General features: G+C 47.0%; 1 protein-coding gene across 1 annotated transcript in view; it reads right to left on the bottom strand.

Annotated features, from left to right (window-relative positions):
* The window catches only part of LOC135882880 (complement factor H-like), a 110,431-nt gene extending 99,993 nt beyond the window's left edge, over nucleotides 1–10,438 (bottom strand). The window contains exons 1-4 of the mRNA XM_065409914.1: nucleotides 10,111–10,438; nucleotides 9,116–9,198; nucleotides 6,097–6,454; nucleotides 5,428–5,607 (exon numbers count right to left, since the gene is read on the bottom strand). Of these exons, the coding sequence (XP_065265986.1) occupies nucleotides 5,428–5,607; nucleotides 6,097–6,454; nucleotides 9,116–9,198; nucleotides 10,111–10,438 (949 nt within the window). The remainder of the gene's footprint in view (nucleotides 1–5,427; nucleotides 5,608–6,096; nucleotides 6,455–9,115; nucleotides 9,199–10,110) is intronic.
* Between the last annotated feature and the right edge of the window lie 2,734 nt (nucleotides 10,439–13,172).

The following is a 13,172-nucleotide window of genomic DNA, read 5'->3' as shown; positions in this document are numbered from 1 at the left end:
TTTTCCTTCAAGATTTTTTCCAAGACCTTGCATACTACAGAAGTTAAACTAACAGGCCTGTAGTTACCCGGGTCACTTTTTATCCCCTTCTTGAAAATAGGAACCACATTAGCTATTTTCCAGTCCATCGGTACCTCCCCCGAGTTTACAGATTTATTAAAAATTATCGCCAAGGGGCTTGCAATTTCTCGCGCCAGCTCCTTCAATATTCTAGGATGAAGATCATCCGGTCCACCCGATTTAGTCCCATTTAGCTGGTCAAGTTTGGCTTCCACCTCTGATACTTTAATGTCAATTGCCCCTCCTTTATTCCCCTCTGTCCCGCTCCCTCTATTCCTAAGCCCTTCATTAGCCTTATTAAACACCGATGCAAAATATTCATTTAGATATTGTGCCATGCTTAGATTGTCCTTAATCTCCACTCCATCTGCAAGCTTCAGTGGCCCCACTTCCTCTTTCTTTGTTTTCTTCCTATTTATATGGCTATAAAACCTCTTACTATTGGATTTAATTCCCCTCGCGAGGTCCAACTCTACACGGCTTTTGGCCTTTCTCACCGCATCCCTACATGCTCTGACCTCAATAAGGTAGGTTTCTTTGCCGATCTCTCCTCTCTTCCATTCTTTGTACGCTTTCTGTTTTTTCTTAATCGCCCCTTTGAGACGCCCGCTCATCCAGCTGGGTCTAATTCCCCTGCCTACTGACCGTTTCCCCTTTCTCGGGATACAGGCCTCGGACAGCTCGTGCAACTTCAGCTTGAAATAATCCCAGGCCTCATCTGCCTTTAGCTCTCTAAGTATGTTAGCCCAATCCACTTCCCTAAGTAGTTGCCTTAATTTATTAAAGTTGGCCTTTTTGAAATCGTAAACCTTAGTCACAGTCATAGTTTTATTTCTGTTAACCCTTCCATTTAGTTTAAACCAAATTAGCTCATGGTCACTCGAGCCAAGGTTGTCCCCTACAACCATTTCCTCAACGAGGTCCTCACTACTCACCAGCACCAAATCTAAAATGGCATCCCCCCTCGTCGGTTCAGCTACTACTTGATGAAGGAATTCATCTGCTAGCACGTCTAGAAACATCTGAGCCCTATTATTGTTACTAGCATTTGTTCCCCAATCTATGTCTGGGAAGTTAAAGTCCCCCATGATCACACAGCTCTTATTAGTTTTTACTTCCTTAAAAACATTAAATAGTTCTCTGTCCGCATCCAGGCTAGATCCCGGCGGTCTATAGCACACCCCAAGCAGTATCTCAGGGGAGGCTCTAGTAGTTCTTTTACCCAGTGTAATTGTTGCCCAGACAGACTCCGTCTTATCCATTCCATCACTTATTATTTCTTTACATTTTAGCTCATTATTGACATACAATGCCACACCCCCACCTTTACCTTTTTTCCGGTCATTCCTAAACAGCACATACCCTTCCATACCTGTACTCCAGTCATGACTACCATTCCACCACGTTTCGGTTATTCCTACGATATCAGGTTTCATTTCTTGGACCAGGAGCTCCAATTCCTCCATTTTGTTACCTAGGCTTCTCGCATTGGTGTATAAACATCTTACCATATGCTGTCTATCCTTTCTCCCATTAGTTATGCACTTTGGTACGGACCCAGTAGTGTCCATCTGCCCCCTCCTTCTTATGTCCAATTCCCTACCCCTACCTATATCTGTGCTTTTCTCCTCGCCCTCTTTTTCAGTGTTGGAATCTGGCGTGGAGATCAACTGGACATCTCCCAACCGTCTCCCCCAAGTTCCTAGTTTAAAGCCCTTTTGATGAGATGAGCCAGCCTCCCTCCCAGAAGTCTATTTCCTTCCCTACTCAGGTGAAGTCCATCCCGCGAGAACAGCTGTCTGTCCCCGAAAGCCTCCCAGTGGCCATACATCCCAAAGCCCTCCTTATAGCACCACTCCCTTAGCCAGCTATTTATCCTCACAATCCTGTCTGCCCTTTGCTGTCCTTCTCTAGGAACAGGCAGAATCCCACTGAAGATGATCTGAGCCTCGACTTCCTTAAGCGTCTTCCCCAGCCTGGCATAATCTCCCTTGATTCTCTCTAGCGAGAACCTAGCCGTGTCATTCGTTCCTACATGAAGGATGATCAAGGGGTTCTTACCCGCTCCTTTTAGGATCCTTTTCAACCGCAGGTCCACATCCCGTATCTTAGCGCCCGGCAGACAGCACACCCTTCTGTTTTCCGGGTCTGCCCTGGTCACAGGCCTGTCTAACCTCCTCAGTAAGGAGTCCCCAATCACATAAACCTGCCTTTGCCTGGGGGCAGCGCAATCTACCAATCTATCCCCTGTTCCCTGCGGCCGTAACTCCTGTCTGTCTCTATTTTCCCTTATAGTCCCCCTATTGCCATCCTGTATCCTCCCGGGGCCAAGTGTTGATGCTACTTCCATCAACTCCTCCCCCCTGTGTATTGGACTAGCTGCCCTTCTTTTCTTCCTCTGCCTCCCACCATCAGGTACCACCTGCTGCGTCCCCTCCTCGTTAGCCAAACACCCAAACCTGTTCCTGAGTTCTATTTCCCCCTCACTAGCCCTCCTTTTCCTTGGCCTGCTTCTCACGGTCACATGCTTCCACTGCTCTTGTTCTCCCCCCGACATTCCCCCCTCACAGACCATAGCCCCCGCTTCCATCTGCACCCCTGAGCATGCCCCTTCAGCCACCCCTTGCCTTTGCTCCATTAGCTGCTCAAACCCCCTTCTAAACTCTACCAGGGTCTCTACTTGCATCTCCAACCCCCGAACCTTTTCCTCTAACAGGGCAAGTAGGCGGCATTTCATACAGACAGATGTGGTATAGTACTACACCAAAGAGAGATGTATTAGGATATCAATGGACTGTGATTAACACTACACTAGGGACTGTTAAATTTTCATTGCCCTTATCCAGTTTCCAGATTACCTCTACCTACCCAAATTGCTCACAGGGGGCTGCCATTAGATTAGCACAACAGAGGGCTTGGGTTATTTCCTCTAGAAAGAAGAGAGACTTGACCGGATCCCTTTGGGATGGGGCCAATAATGCAGCAGCAGTTTGGAATATTTTTAAGAACCAAGAACATGATGAGAAATTGGGGCAACTAGAGAAGGCAATTGGCCTTGTTTCTGGAGTACAACTAACCCAGGTACAGGCTGGAGTTGGTGAGTTACATGTTATTTCCGCCCTTAGTTCAATGACCCAGAAGTTGCTGACAGAGATGGTATTGAATATCACTGAGGCTGGGAAGGCATTGCAGTGGGATCTAGCATGTTCAGAAATTCAGGATTTCCTGAATGACCAGCTAATGGCCATTCGGAATGATCTAGAGCATCAGGCTTGGCCCACTGCCCTTACAGACACATCAGGAGTACCATCTGATCTGTGGCCATGGAGACATACTTGGAGACTTTCTGGGTGGAAGTGCAGACATTCTCAGTGCTCCTTACCGGTTGGGGGGGGGGGGCTCCCACATACCGAATCCTGCCGGGTCCATGGGGAGGATGCATGTGGGATTGGGTAATTCACCGAGACATCTGGGAAATTAGACCTCCTGGTATGCCCAATCGATTTTTAGTCAGTGCTCCTGGGATTACATCTGACATTTGGATGGGGTTAGGGAGTCAATGGACATTTTGGCCGTTACAACCCCCACAGCTTCAGTGTATCCGTAAACTGAAGCCAGGAGAAGTTGTTACTCTTCATGACTACGTTTGCTGGGAGGGTAGGGGACAAGGAACTACCCTGACAGGACACTTATTTTTTCAAGCTAATGATAGCTCTGTGTATGTTAAAGCCACCACATTGCAAGACATACATTTTAATCTCATTACCACTGCAAGCAATCATATTATTTACTGGCCTGCAGATAGAATTTTGCAAGTAGTCCTTAGGTTCCAGATACCCTTTAATTGGACTAGTTTAGTACCTGATCGATTTCAAAATTTGCTTTCACTGTTACCAGAGGTTCAGAAAATCTCTGAAGTACAAGGGCAAATTCACATGCTTCAAAATATATATCAAGTTAAAAAGTATGCCTTTCAGACAGCTTATAGAGTATCCACCTTATGTACTAAGTATGATGTATTGTGTTATATGACTAAGATTGTACAACAACCCCATCATATTATCGCTATGGGAATGTTATTGCTTGTGTTGTGCAGGAGTATGTTGGTGTTGTAAAGGACGTAATAATAGTAATACCTTTCATGTCCATGCTCATCATGCATTGTCATTACATCCAATCAAAACCCCTAAGGTTGAAGCATCTGGTGTAGAATCTGAATTCCGAGATTTAATGCAAATAGAGATTTGAAAATGTTTGTTGTACTAGTAGTACAAAAGGGGGGGTTGTGGAAGCAGAGAAAGAACTGACAGGAAGGGGATGCAATGCATGACAGTTCGTTAGCAAGAGTTAGGCTAACTGTAACCCTAATAACACGAGATTTGTAGAAGCGAGGAATGTGTGAGGCGAGTGGGAAAGAACTGTGTGAGAAGTTGTTGCGACCTTGTGTAGATAATATGGAATGTAGACTAAGAGTCTACATTAGTGAGCAAAACAAGATATCAGAATGACCTATGTATAAACAAAATGCAGCTGTTGCTTATTATTGCCTGTAACAAAAGGTATAAATGCTTGCTGTAATTGTTTACCTGTTGAGAGACCTGCTTAGCTCTCTCCCTCTGCGCAATTGTGAGAGTTAATAAAGCATCTGACTTGCTGTACCCAAACAAATAGTGAGAACTCTGTTTTTCTCCGACAAAATGAAAAGGCAGCAGGCTTAAAATGAACAAAAGGAAGTATTTCTTCAAACACCGCACAGTCAACCTGTGGAACTCTTTGCCAGAGGATGTAGTGAAGGCCAAGGTCATAACAGGGTTCAAAAAGGAACTAGATAAGTTCATGGAGGATAGGTCCATCAATGGCTATTAGCCAGGATGGGCAGGGATGGTGTCCCTAGCCTCTGTTTGCCAGAAACTGGGAATAGGCAACAGGGCACGGATCACTTGATGATTACCTGTTCTGTTCATGCCCTCTGGGCAGGGCCACCGGGGGGGGGGGGCAAGTGGGGCAATTTGCCCCGGGCCCCACAGGGGCCCCCTGAAAATATAGTATTCTATAGTATTGCAACTTTTTTTTATGGAAGGGGCCCCCAAAATTGCTTTGCCCCACGCCCCCTGAATCCTCTGGACGGCCCTGCCTTTGGGGCACCTGGCATTGGCCACTGTCGGAAGACGGGATACTGTGTTAGATGGACCTTTGGTCTGACCCAGTATGGCCATTCTTATGTTCTTAAACTCTGTAAAAGGAAAAACCCTGCAAGTATACCTGTTTCATTTCTGTTTACATTCTCAACTGCAGAAATTATATAATCATTGTATAATTGTTTGGGCTTTGATATTTTAAAAACATGTTAAAATAAAAGTAACTTACAGATACATCTTGGAACAGGTAACCAGCCATTCTTTGTGCATTCTGCTCTCCTGTCCCTATTGTCCGTTTCAAAGTGAAATCCTTGATTACAGTCTACTCTGATTACTTCCAATTCTCTGAACACTTTCTTTTTGGGGTGGTAGGTTCCATTAGTCACTGTTGGAGGATCACATCTAATTTCTAAACAAAAACAGATGAACAAGTTTAGCAACTGTAAAAAGGACTTTAGGCTGTAAGTCCCTCCTTCAATTAAAATTATTTGTATCTCTCTCTCTCTCTTTTTTTTTTTTTTACTAGCTTTACTAGCACTGTCATATTTGAACATCATCTACATAAAATTGGCATGGTGAGATTCCTATGAACTTGATGAAGTCTACAGCTCTTTACCCATCTTTAGAGATCAGAGTATTTTCTTGGGGTGAAAATGAATAGAAGTGCCTGGAATACAATCTGGAAATGGGGGGAAAAAACCCTGGACTCCAAAAAGGCCACCGGACAGGTGGAGGCCCCCAGTGACCTCCTGGTGAACCACTCGATGGTACTCCTGTGGCAGAGTCTATGGAGGGGTAGCAAGAGCAGCTCCGAGGATGGGAGATGTAGGACCTAACCTGATTCAGAAGACGATAACTTTCCTTCCATTGACAACAGAGGCACTATTCCAGATGGTACCGGCATTCACTGCTGAGGTGGAGAAACCCGCAGTGAAGTGAGTGTTGCCAGTTTTCCTTCTGATGGGGTACGTGAGGCTGGTGCAGTACTGAGCACTGAAGTGATCCTGCTGATTCTCCTGTGTCTGTTGCAAGGCCTGTGTCTGGTACAAGATAGTGTCAAATCTTGTACCACCAGTGATATCGGCACTGACAGGGTTAAGAGGTGCCTGGCAGCCGCAAACACGTCTGGCCATAGTCGGTACCGATATAGTGTTGGTACAGTGCAGTGCCATAGATATGGAAGGAGTTCCTTCTGACTCCAGACTCGATAGAATCTGCCTAGGTGCCAGAGTCAACAGTGCCATCTTCTGCAGTACCTAAGCAGAGGGGTGTTTACATTTAAACTGCATTCTTATCCCCAGACCTAGCACACTTCCATGCCAGGGATCTCCACCTTACAGCAATCTTCTGAGGCACTGGGGATGGTGAACGGTGCTAGGACTCAGACACAGCAGGAGGCGCACTCCTTACAACACCGAGACACTCAGTGCTGAGTCTGAACGACCTGGCTCAGTCAGAGCTCTCAAGGCTGCCTCCATGAGTAGAAACTTTAGCCTGGCTTCATGATCTTTCTTCATGCTAGGCGTAAAGTCCCTGCAAATTTGGTAACACTCACCAATATGAGCTTCCACAAGGCACTTCCAGGAACTTGAGTATGGGTCACTCATGGGCATAACCATGTTACAGGAGAAGCAGGCCTAGAAGCCTGCTGACTGAGGCATCCCTCGGCACTGGGAATCAACCAAAACCCTCAGATGGGGTAAAAACTTAACTCACTAATTAACACTAATAACCTTAATAACACTAAACTATTTACAATAAATACAAGAGAACACAGTCCACTGAAAGTATTTGCAAAAGCAAGAACAGTTCTAGTTACAGTCATGGGCAATAAGAAGGAACTGAGGGGACTTGGGATTGGCTGGGCCCTTTATACCAGCACCAGTGGGCAGGTCCGCTGACTGGGAGGGCAAAGGGGGCAATTGCCCAGGGTCCCGGGTGATTTAAAAGGGCCCAGGGGCCCCAGGCCACCACTGCCAGCAATGCAGTGGAGCTAAGGCAGCCTTCCTGTCCACCCTCACTCTGCGCCGCTCGCAGAAGCAGCCGTAACAGCCCTACAGTCCCTGGGAGAAGCGGGGGGTCTCCGCGTGCTGCCCCCACCCCAAGTACCAACTCCACAGCTCCCATTGGCCGAGAACTGCAGCCAATGGGAGCTGCAGGGGTGGTGCCTGTGGGCAGAGGCATGCGGAGACCCTCTAAGCCCCCCGCCTAGGAGCCACTGCCAGAGGGGTGTGCAAGTCACTTTCGGAAGCTGCCTGAGGTAAGCACCAACCACCTGATCCCCTCCCGCACCCCAACCCCCGGCCCCAGCCTAGAGCCTGCACCCCACAGCCAAACTCCCTCCCAGAGCCTGCACCCTGCACCCGTTCCTGCACCCAAATTCCCTCTCAGAGCCTGACCTCTCACACACACACATCCGCACCCACACTCCCTCCCAGAGCCTGCACCCCGCAGGCCTTCCAGCACCCCAACCCACTGTACCAGCCTAGTGAAAGTGAGTGAGGGTGGGGGAGAGCAAGCGACAGAGGGAGGGGGGATGGAGTGAGCAGGGGACGGGGCCTTGGAGAAGGGGCGTGACAGGGGCATGGCCTCAGGGAAGGGGGGCAGGGCAAGGGTCTTTGGATTTGCACAATTGGCAACCCTACTGGGCAGGCATGTGGAAGCCCTGGCTGTGCCGGAAGAGCGCACGCAGCAGCGCAGCTGGCAGCTCACTGGGCACCAGCAAGTGCAGGCGCAGCACCGCCTAAATGTCAGGCAGACTGTGTCCAGGTGGGTGCGGCTTGTGCGTGCCTGGGGGCCCACTGACTGTTCTGTCCTGGGGTCTAGAATTGCTGTCGGCGGGCCTGCCAGTGGGATGTGGCAGTGGGTGGAGTGCACATAGGCAATCACTCAAAAAGAACTAATCTAAACTCTTTTCAAGGCACTAAGAATGGAGAAAAACCCGGATCTGAATGGACTGGAGTGGATTATTTCCATCTGGTACAGAAGTTGGAAGGAACTGAGGTGATAAAGGGCACTGTGCCCCCTTATATAGCTTTGCCCTCAGAACATGTGGAGATGCTGCAGAGAGGGGTAGTTAGGGATGTGTGTGAGCACTCTAAAGGACACTGCTTGAAGAAGGTTCTACAGGCACCATAGGCGACACAATACCCCATGGTTGAGAATACGCAGAGACCAAAGGGTGTGAGATGAACTTCCAACATCATGAAAATGGAGATGTAAGGACCCTATTTCTGAACCACTTACCCAGACAAAATACTTCTTGACTGTAATGACTAAAAGGAGAGAAAAGACTGGGGAACGGAGCTCTATGTAATGACAAGTGCACCCTGTGAATTGTAATATGTTAAAAGGACAGAAGGTAAGCACCACTTTTATGTTTTTAAAACATATTATAAATTACTATTCTTAACTGCTTGCAAACAAGATTTATTGGCCTGCCAATAGGGTTTTTTTTTTCCTTTTGGCAAACCCTGATTCCTCCCAATCCCCTCTGTATTTGAAATTATCAGTGTGTGAGTTGGCTATTTCTTGTTTCTGCATCAACATTCTCAGTGATGTCAGCCCAGACATGAAGCAGTCCAGACATGAAATCTTGTTAAATTATGTTCCTTCTTGTTCCCCTCAGCAGCAAGGGGGAAAACTTTGTCAGTGTCTATTTTAATTCAAAGTCATCTATCTAATCTATTTGTTCTAGCTGTCAGACCCATCAGTGTGGTATCTCAGTGCCAATATTAATTTATTAATAATAAATAATAATAATAATAATGTAAGAAAAGATTAACTAGAGTTCTTTAAAGTTACATCAAGTCACTCATTTTACCTTTGCATACAGGGGTTTTGGTCCACTTCCCAGCTCTACATGTAACATCTGGTGATCCACTTATAATAAAACCAGAATGGCATTGATAACGTACTGTTTCACCAGGCTCATAACTATCCTTCACTCTACCTTCAGTTTGAGCATTGGAAACATCTGGAACACCTTGGCATGGTGTATCTGAAAAGATAGACATAGAAGAGTAAAATGAGCAAAACCCTTCCACAAACCACCGTATCTAATTAAGCCCTTTGTAACACAGTATATAAACCACAAAAAAACCACTAATTTTAAATAAAGGTTGCAACCAGAACCTACAAACATGCAGTAAGATGTAGGTGAGCAATGAAACTTACAACATGAGCACTGATAAAAATCTGTCCAAAAATTAAACAAACACCAGAGCTAAATACACTAGGAGTTCAGTTGCTGATAACATTTAGTTTCTGCCTCTGCGTACTGTGGTGAGTCCGAACAATAGAACTCTGTATTGGAATCTCTGTACTGTGAATCTCAAGAGAACCTTCTGTGGGTGGATGGATGTCTATAGGAAAATAGGTGTCCTGCATATCAAGAGCCATAAACCACATGCCACTTTCTAGTGATGGTATGATGGCTGCTAAAGTGACCATATGAAACTTGGGCTTGCGGATGAAGTGATTCAGGCTTGGAGGTCCAGAATTGGTCTCCTGCCCGAATGGGATGCATCGGGTGTACAGCAGGAGGCAAAGTGATTGGCAGTTCTCTAGGTGCATTCAGAAATATCACTTCTGGGAAGACTGAACATATGATGTTAAATGCTGTGAAGGCGGTCCTGGAGGATGTGATCGCTGGGCCTTCTGTCACTTGTGAGGTGGTTTGTAGGGTCGTTGGAAGAACTGGGGAGTCCTGAACAGTTTTGCAGGTTTCAGATGGCAGAATTTTCACTTGGGTGCTGGTGTATAGATACCCATCAATCATAGTGCGGCTCTGGAAACATTGAGGGAGTGGAGGGAATCATCGATCTTCTGATTAAACAGGTGAGACTCATTGAAAGGGAGGCCCTCTATGGTATTTTATACGTCCCTGGGGAAAACAGATTAATGCAGCTACAATTCCCTCCTAATGACAATTTCTGTAGCCATCGTATGTGAAGAGGTATCAGCCACATCCACAGCAGATGGAAGCACCATTCTCGCACCAGTTTGCTCTCCTTCAGGATAGCCTGGAAACAGGACCAATCTTGCTGGGGGCATTTTTCAGCAAAGTCCTCCAATTTACTATAATTGAAAAAGTCATATTTGACCAATAAGGCCTGGTAGTTTGAGATCCAGAACTGAAGGCTAGCCAACGAGAAGACCTTGCAATCCAGAAGGTCCAGCCGCTTGCCCTCCTTGTCTGCCAGGATGGAGAGTGCATACTGCTGTCTGGCCCTCTCCATTCCTTCTTGGATCATGAGCAAATTGGGTAAGGGTGAGAGAACAGAAACTCAGAGGCCTTAGCTGGGACATAGTATCTCCTTTAAGTCAATTGGGGATAGGTGCACAAGTGGCCACAGTATGTCCAACAGTTCAAGCCAGCTGATTGGTAGAGCCACCTGGTCGGTACCGAGGCATGAAGAACGTCCAGAAGCTGATGCTGTTTGTCCTGTACTTCCTCCAGTGGAATGTGAAGGTCCTCAGATATCCTGAAAAGGAGGTCCTAGAATTAGCAAAAGTCATCTGGAGGCAAGGTCACAGCTGCATCTGGAGAGGACGACGGGAATCATTCCTATTCTGGCAGTACTGCTAGAAATGGATTAAGCAGTTCATCCTCCAAAACTGGTTCTGAATGCCCACTTGATGATGCCTGCAGTGGGGATAGGGGTGAACCCCTTTCGTGCTGAACAGGAAGGCTCCAAAGATGGATATTGAAGCCAGGACCCCCAGTGCAGCCAACAGGACCGATCCGGCGGATGCTGTGGAAGGCCTCATGGAGTGGGATACCAGTGGCTAGAGGAGGACACCTTCATGAAGCGGGTGGTCCTTTAGGGTACTCGTAGTGGCAGTAGGGGATGGGCTGCCCTTGCGCTCCATCCAAATCCTCAGATGATGAGAACTCAGATCCCAGTGGTGGTACCACTGGAGCTGGCAGAACCATATAAACCATAGGGGAATGGCTGGAAGCACCACTTGACTGAGGCAAGTTCTGGATTGGACCTGTCCTTCCCCAGGCACAGATGGCAGAGGAAGGCATGGAGAACTCGGTTCCCCAAGGGTGAAGAGTTCATGTCGCTCCAGGTCCCATCTGTAACCTCCCCAGTGTTAGTGGCACATGCTCCAGAGCCAGAGGACTGTCCCAAAAGAAGTTACTGACCTTGTGCAATAATGATGGTTCTTCGAAATGTGTGTCCCTATGGGTGCTCCACTGTAGGTATGTCTGCATCCCTGTGCTGCTAATCGGAGAACTTTGGTAGCAGTGTCCGTTCAGCCCACACATGCGCTGCTCCTCGCCTGCTATAAGGCTAGACAGCATGCGCAGATGAAGCGTTCTCAGTTCCTTCTCTACTGCAGAGTCAAAGACAAGAACTACAAAGCAGAGGGGAGGAGGGTGAGTCATGGAGCACCCAGAGGGACACACATCTCAAAGAACCATCGTTACTGCACAAGGCGAGTAACTTCTTATTCTTCTTTGAGTAGTATCCCTATGGTTGCTCCACTGTAGGTGACTCCCGAGCAGTGCCCACCACTGGAGGTTGGGGCTTCAGAATCAAGTCTGTCATGGTTTATAGTACCGTGGCACTGAATCTGGCATCTGCAGCCGAATCCCCAGGATGGCATAGTATTCTGCAAACGTGTGTGCAGATGCCCAGGTAACTGCTCTGCAGATTTCTGGCACAGGGATAACCCTAGAGAAGGCGACAGAAGAGGAGACCAATCTCACAGAGTGCATGCGTATTGAAGATGGAGGTATTCTATAACGCATCTGGTAACAGAATTCGATACAGGTCGAGACCCATTTGTAGAGTCTGAGCTGAAATCACTGTACCTTTTGACCTATCTGCAATGGAGAGGAAGAGTCTCAGATATTTTCTAAAAGCTCTTATCCTGTCCAAATAGAAGTCCAAGGCTCTACTCGCGTCAAGTGTATGGAGGATGGCTTCCCTATTATCCTGATGAGGTTTGGGATAAAAGATTGGAAGCTGAATAAACTGATTCATATGAAATGTGGAAGTCACTTTGGGAGTGAACTTTGGATGTGGTCTAAGAGTGACTTTGTCAGGGAAAAACACAGTGAAGGAGGGATGCACCATCAGAGCCGCTATCTCCCCTATCCTTCTGGCTGAGATGATGGCGATCAGGAACACCATCTTCATGGGAAGGTGAGTTAATGAACAAGTGGTCAGGGGTTCAAATGGCAGTCTAGTCAGTCCTTTTAACACTAGGTTGAGATCTCATTGAGGAGTGGGAAGTCTGGGTTGGGGAAAAGGTTCGCTATGCCTTTGATAAACCTCTTTGTAGTTGGATGGGAGAAGATTGAGTATCCTTCTACCTGATGGTGGAAGGTTGCAGTTGCTGCTAGTTGAACCGTTAGTGAACTAACAGAGTACCAATTTCTTAAGAGTCAACAGGTAGTCCAGGATTACCGGCAGGGTGGCTGTGTTCAGGGTGACGCCTTTGGCCTGGCACCAGATTTGGAATCTTTTCCAGTTTTGTAGGTAGGTTTGACAAGTAGCTCTTTTCCCAGTGTGTAATAACACCTCCTGTACCTCCTCAGAGCAAGATGTCTATATGTGCTGGAACCATGAAGGAGCCAGGCTTTGAGCTGCAGAATCTGCATATCTTGTTCTGCAATAGAAGGTAAGGAGTGATTGGAAGAGTCATTGGTGCACATAGTGGACCAGCTGTGACAGGTAAGGGTATCACATCTGTCTGGGCCAGGTGGGAGCAGTCAGTATGATGTTTGCTTTTTCTCTTTTCACTTTCAACAGGATTTTCAGTATTCGAGGGAATGGGGAAAAGGGGTAAAGAAGACCCTTGTCCCATGGAAGGAGGAGAGCATCTCCCATGGAGTATTGTCTGATCCCCACTCTGGAGCAGTACTGTGAACATTTCCTGTTCTGGTAAGCAGCAAACAAGTCTATTGTCAGAATATGTTGTTGAGAACCACCAAATCCATTTCCAATTTGTGGTTGT

The sequence above is a fragment of the Emys orbicularis genome, chromosome 8, assembly GCF_028017835.1.
Source record: "Emys orbicularis isolate rEmyOrb1 chromosome 8, rEmyOrb1.hap1, whole genome shotgun sequence".
NCBI classification, from domain to species: Eukaryota; Metazoa; Chordata; order Testudines; family Emydidae; genus Emys; species Emys orbicularis.
This window is presented reverse-complemented; position numbering and strand designations above follow the sequence as displayed.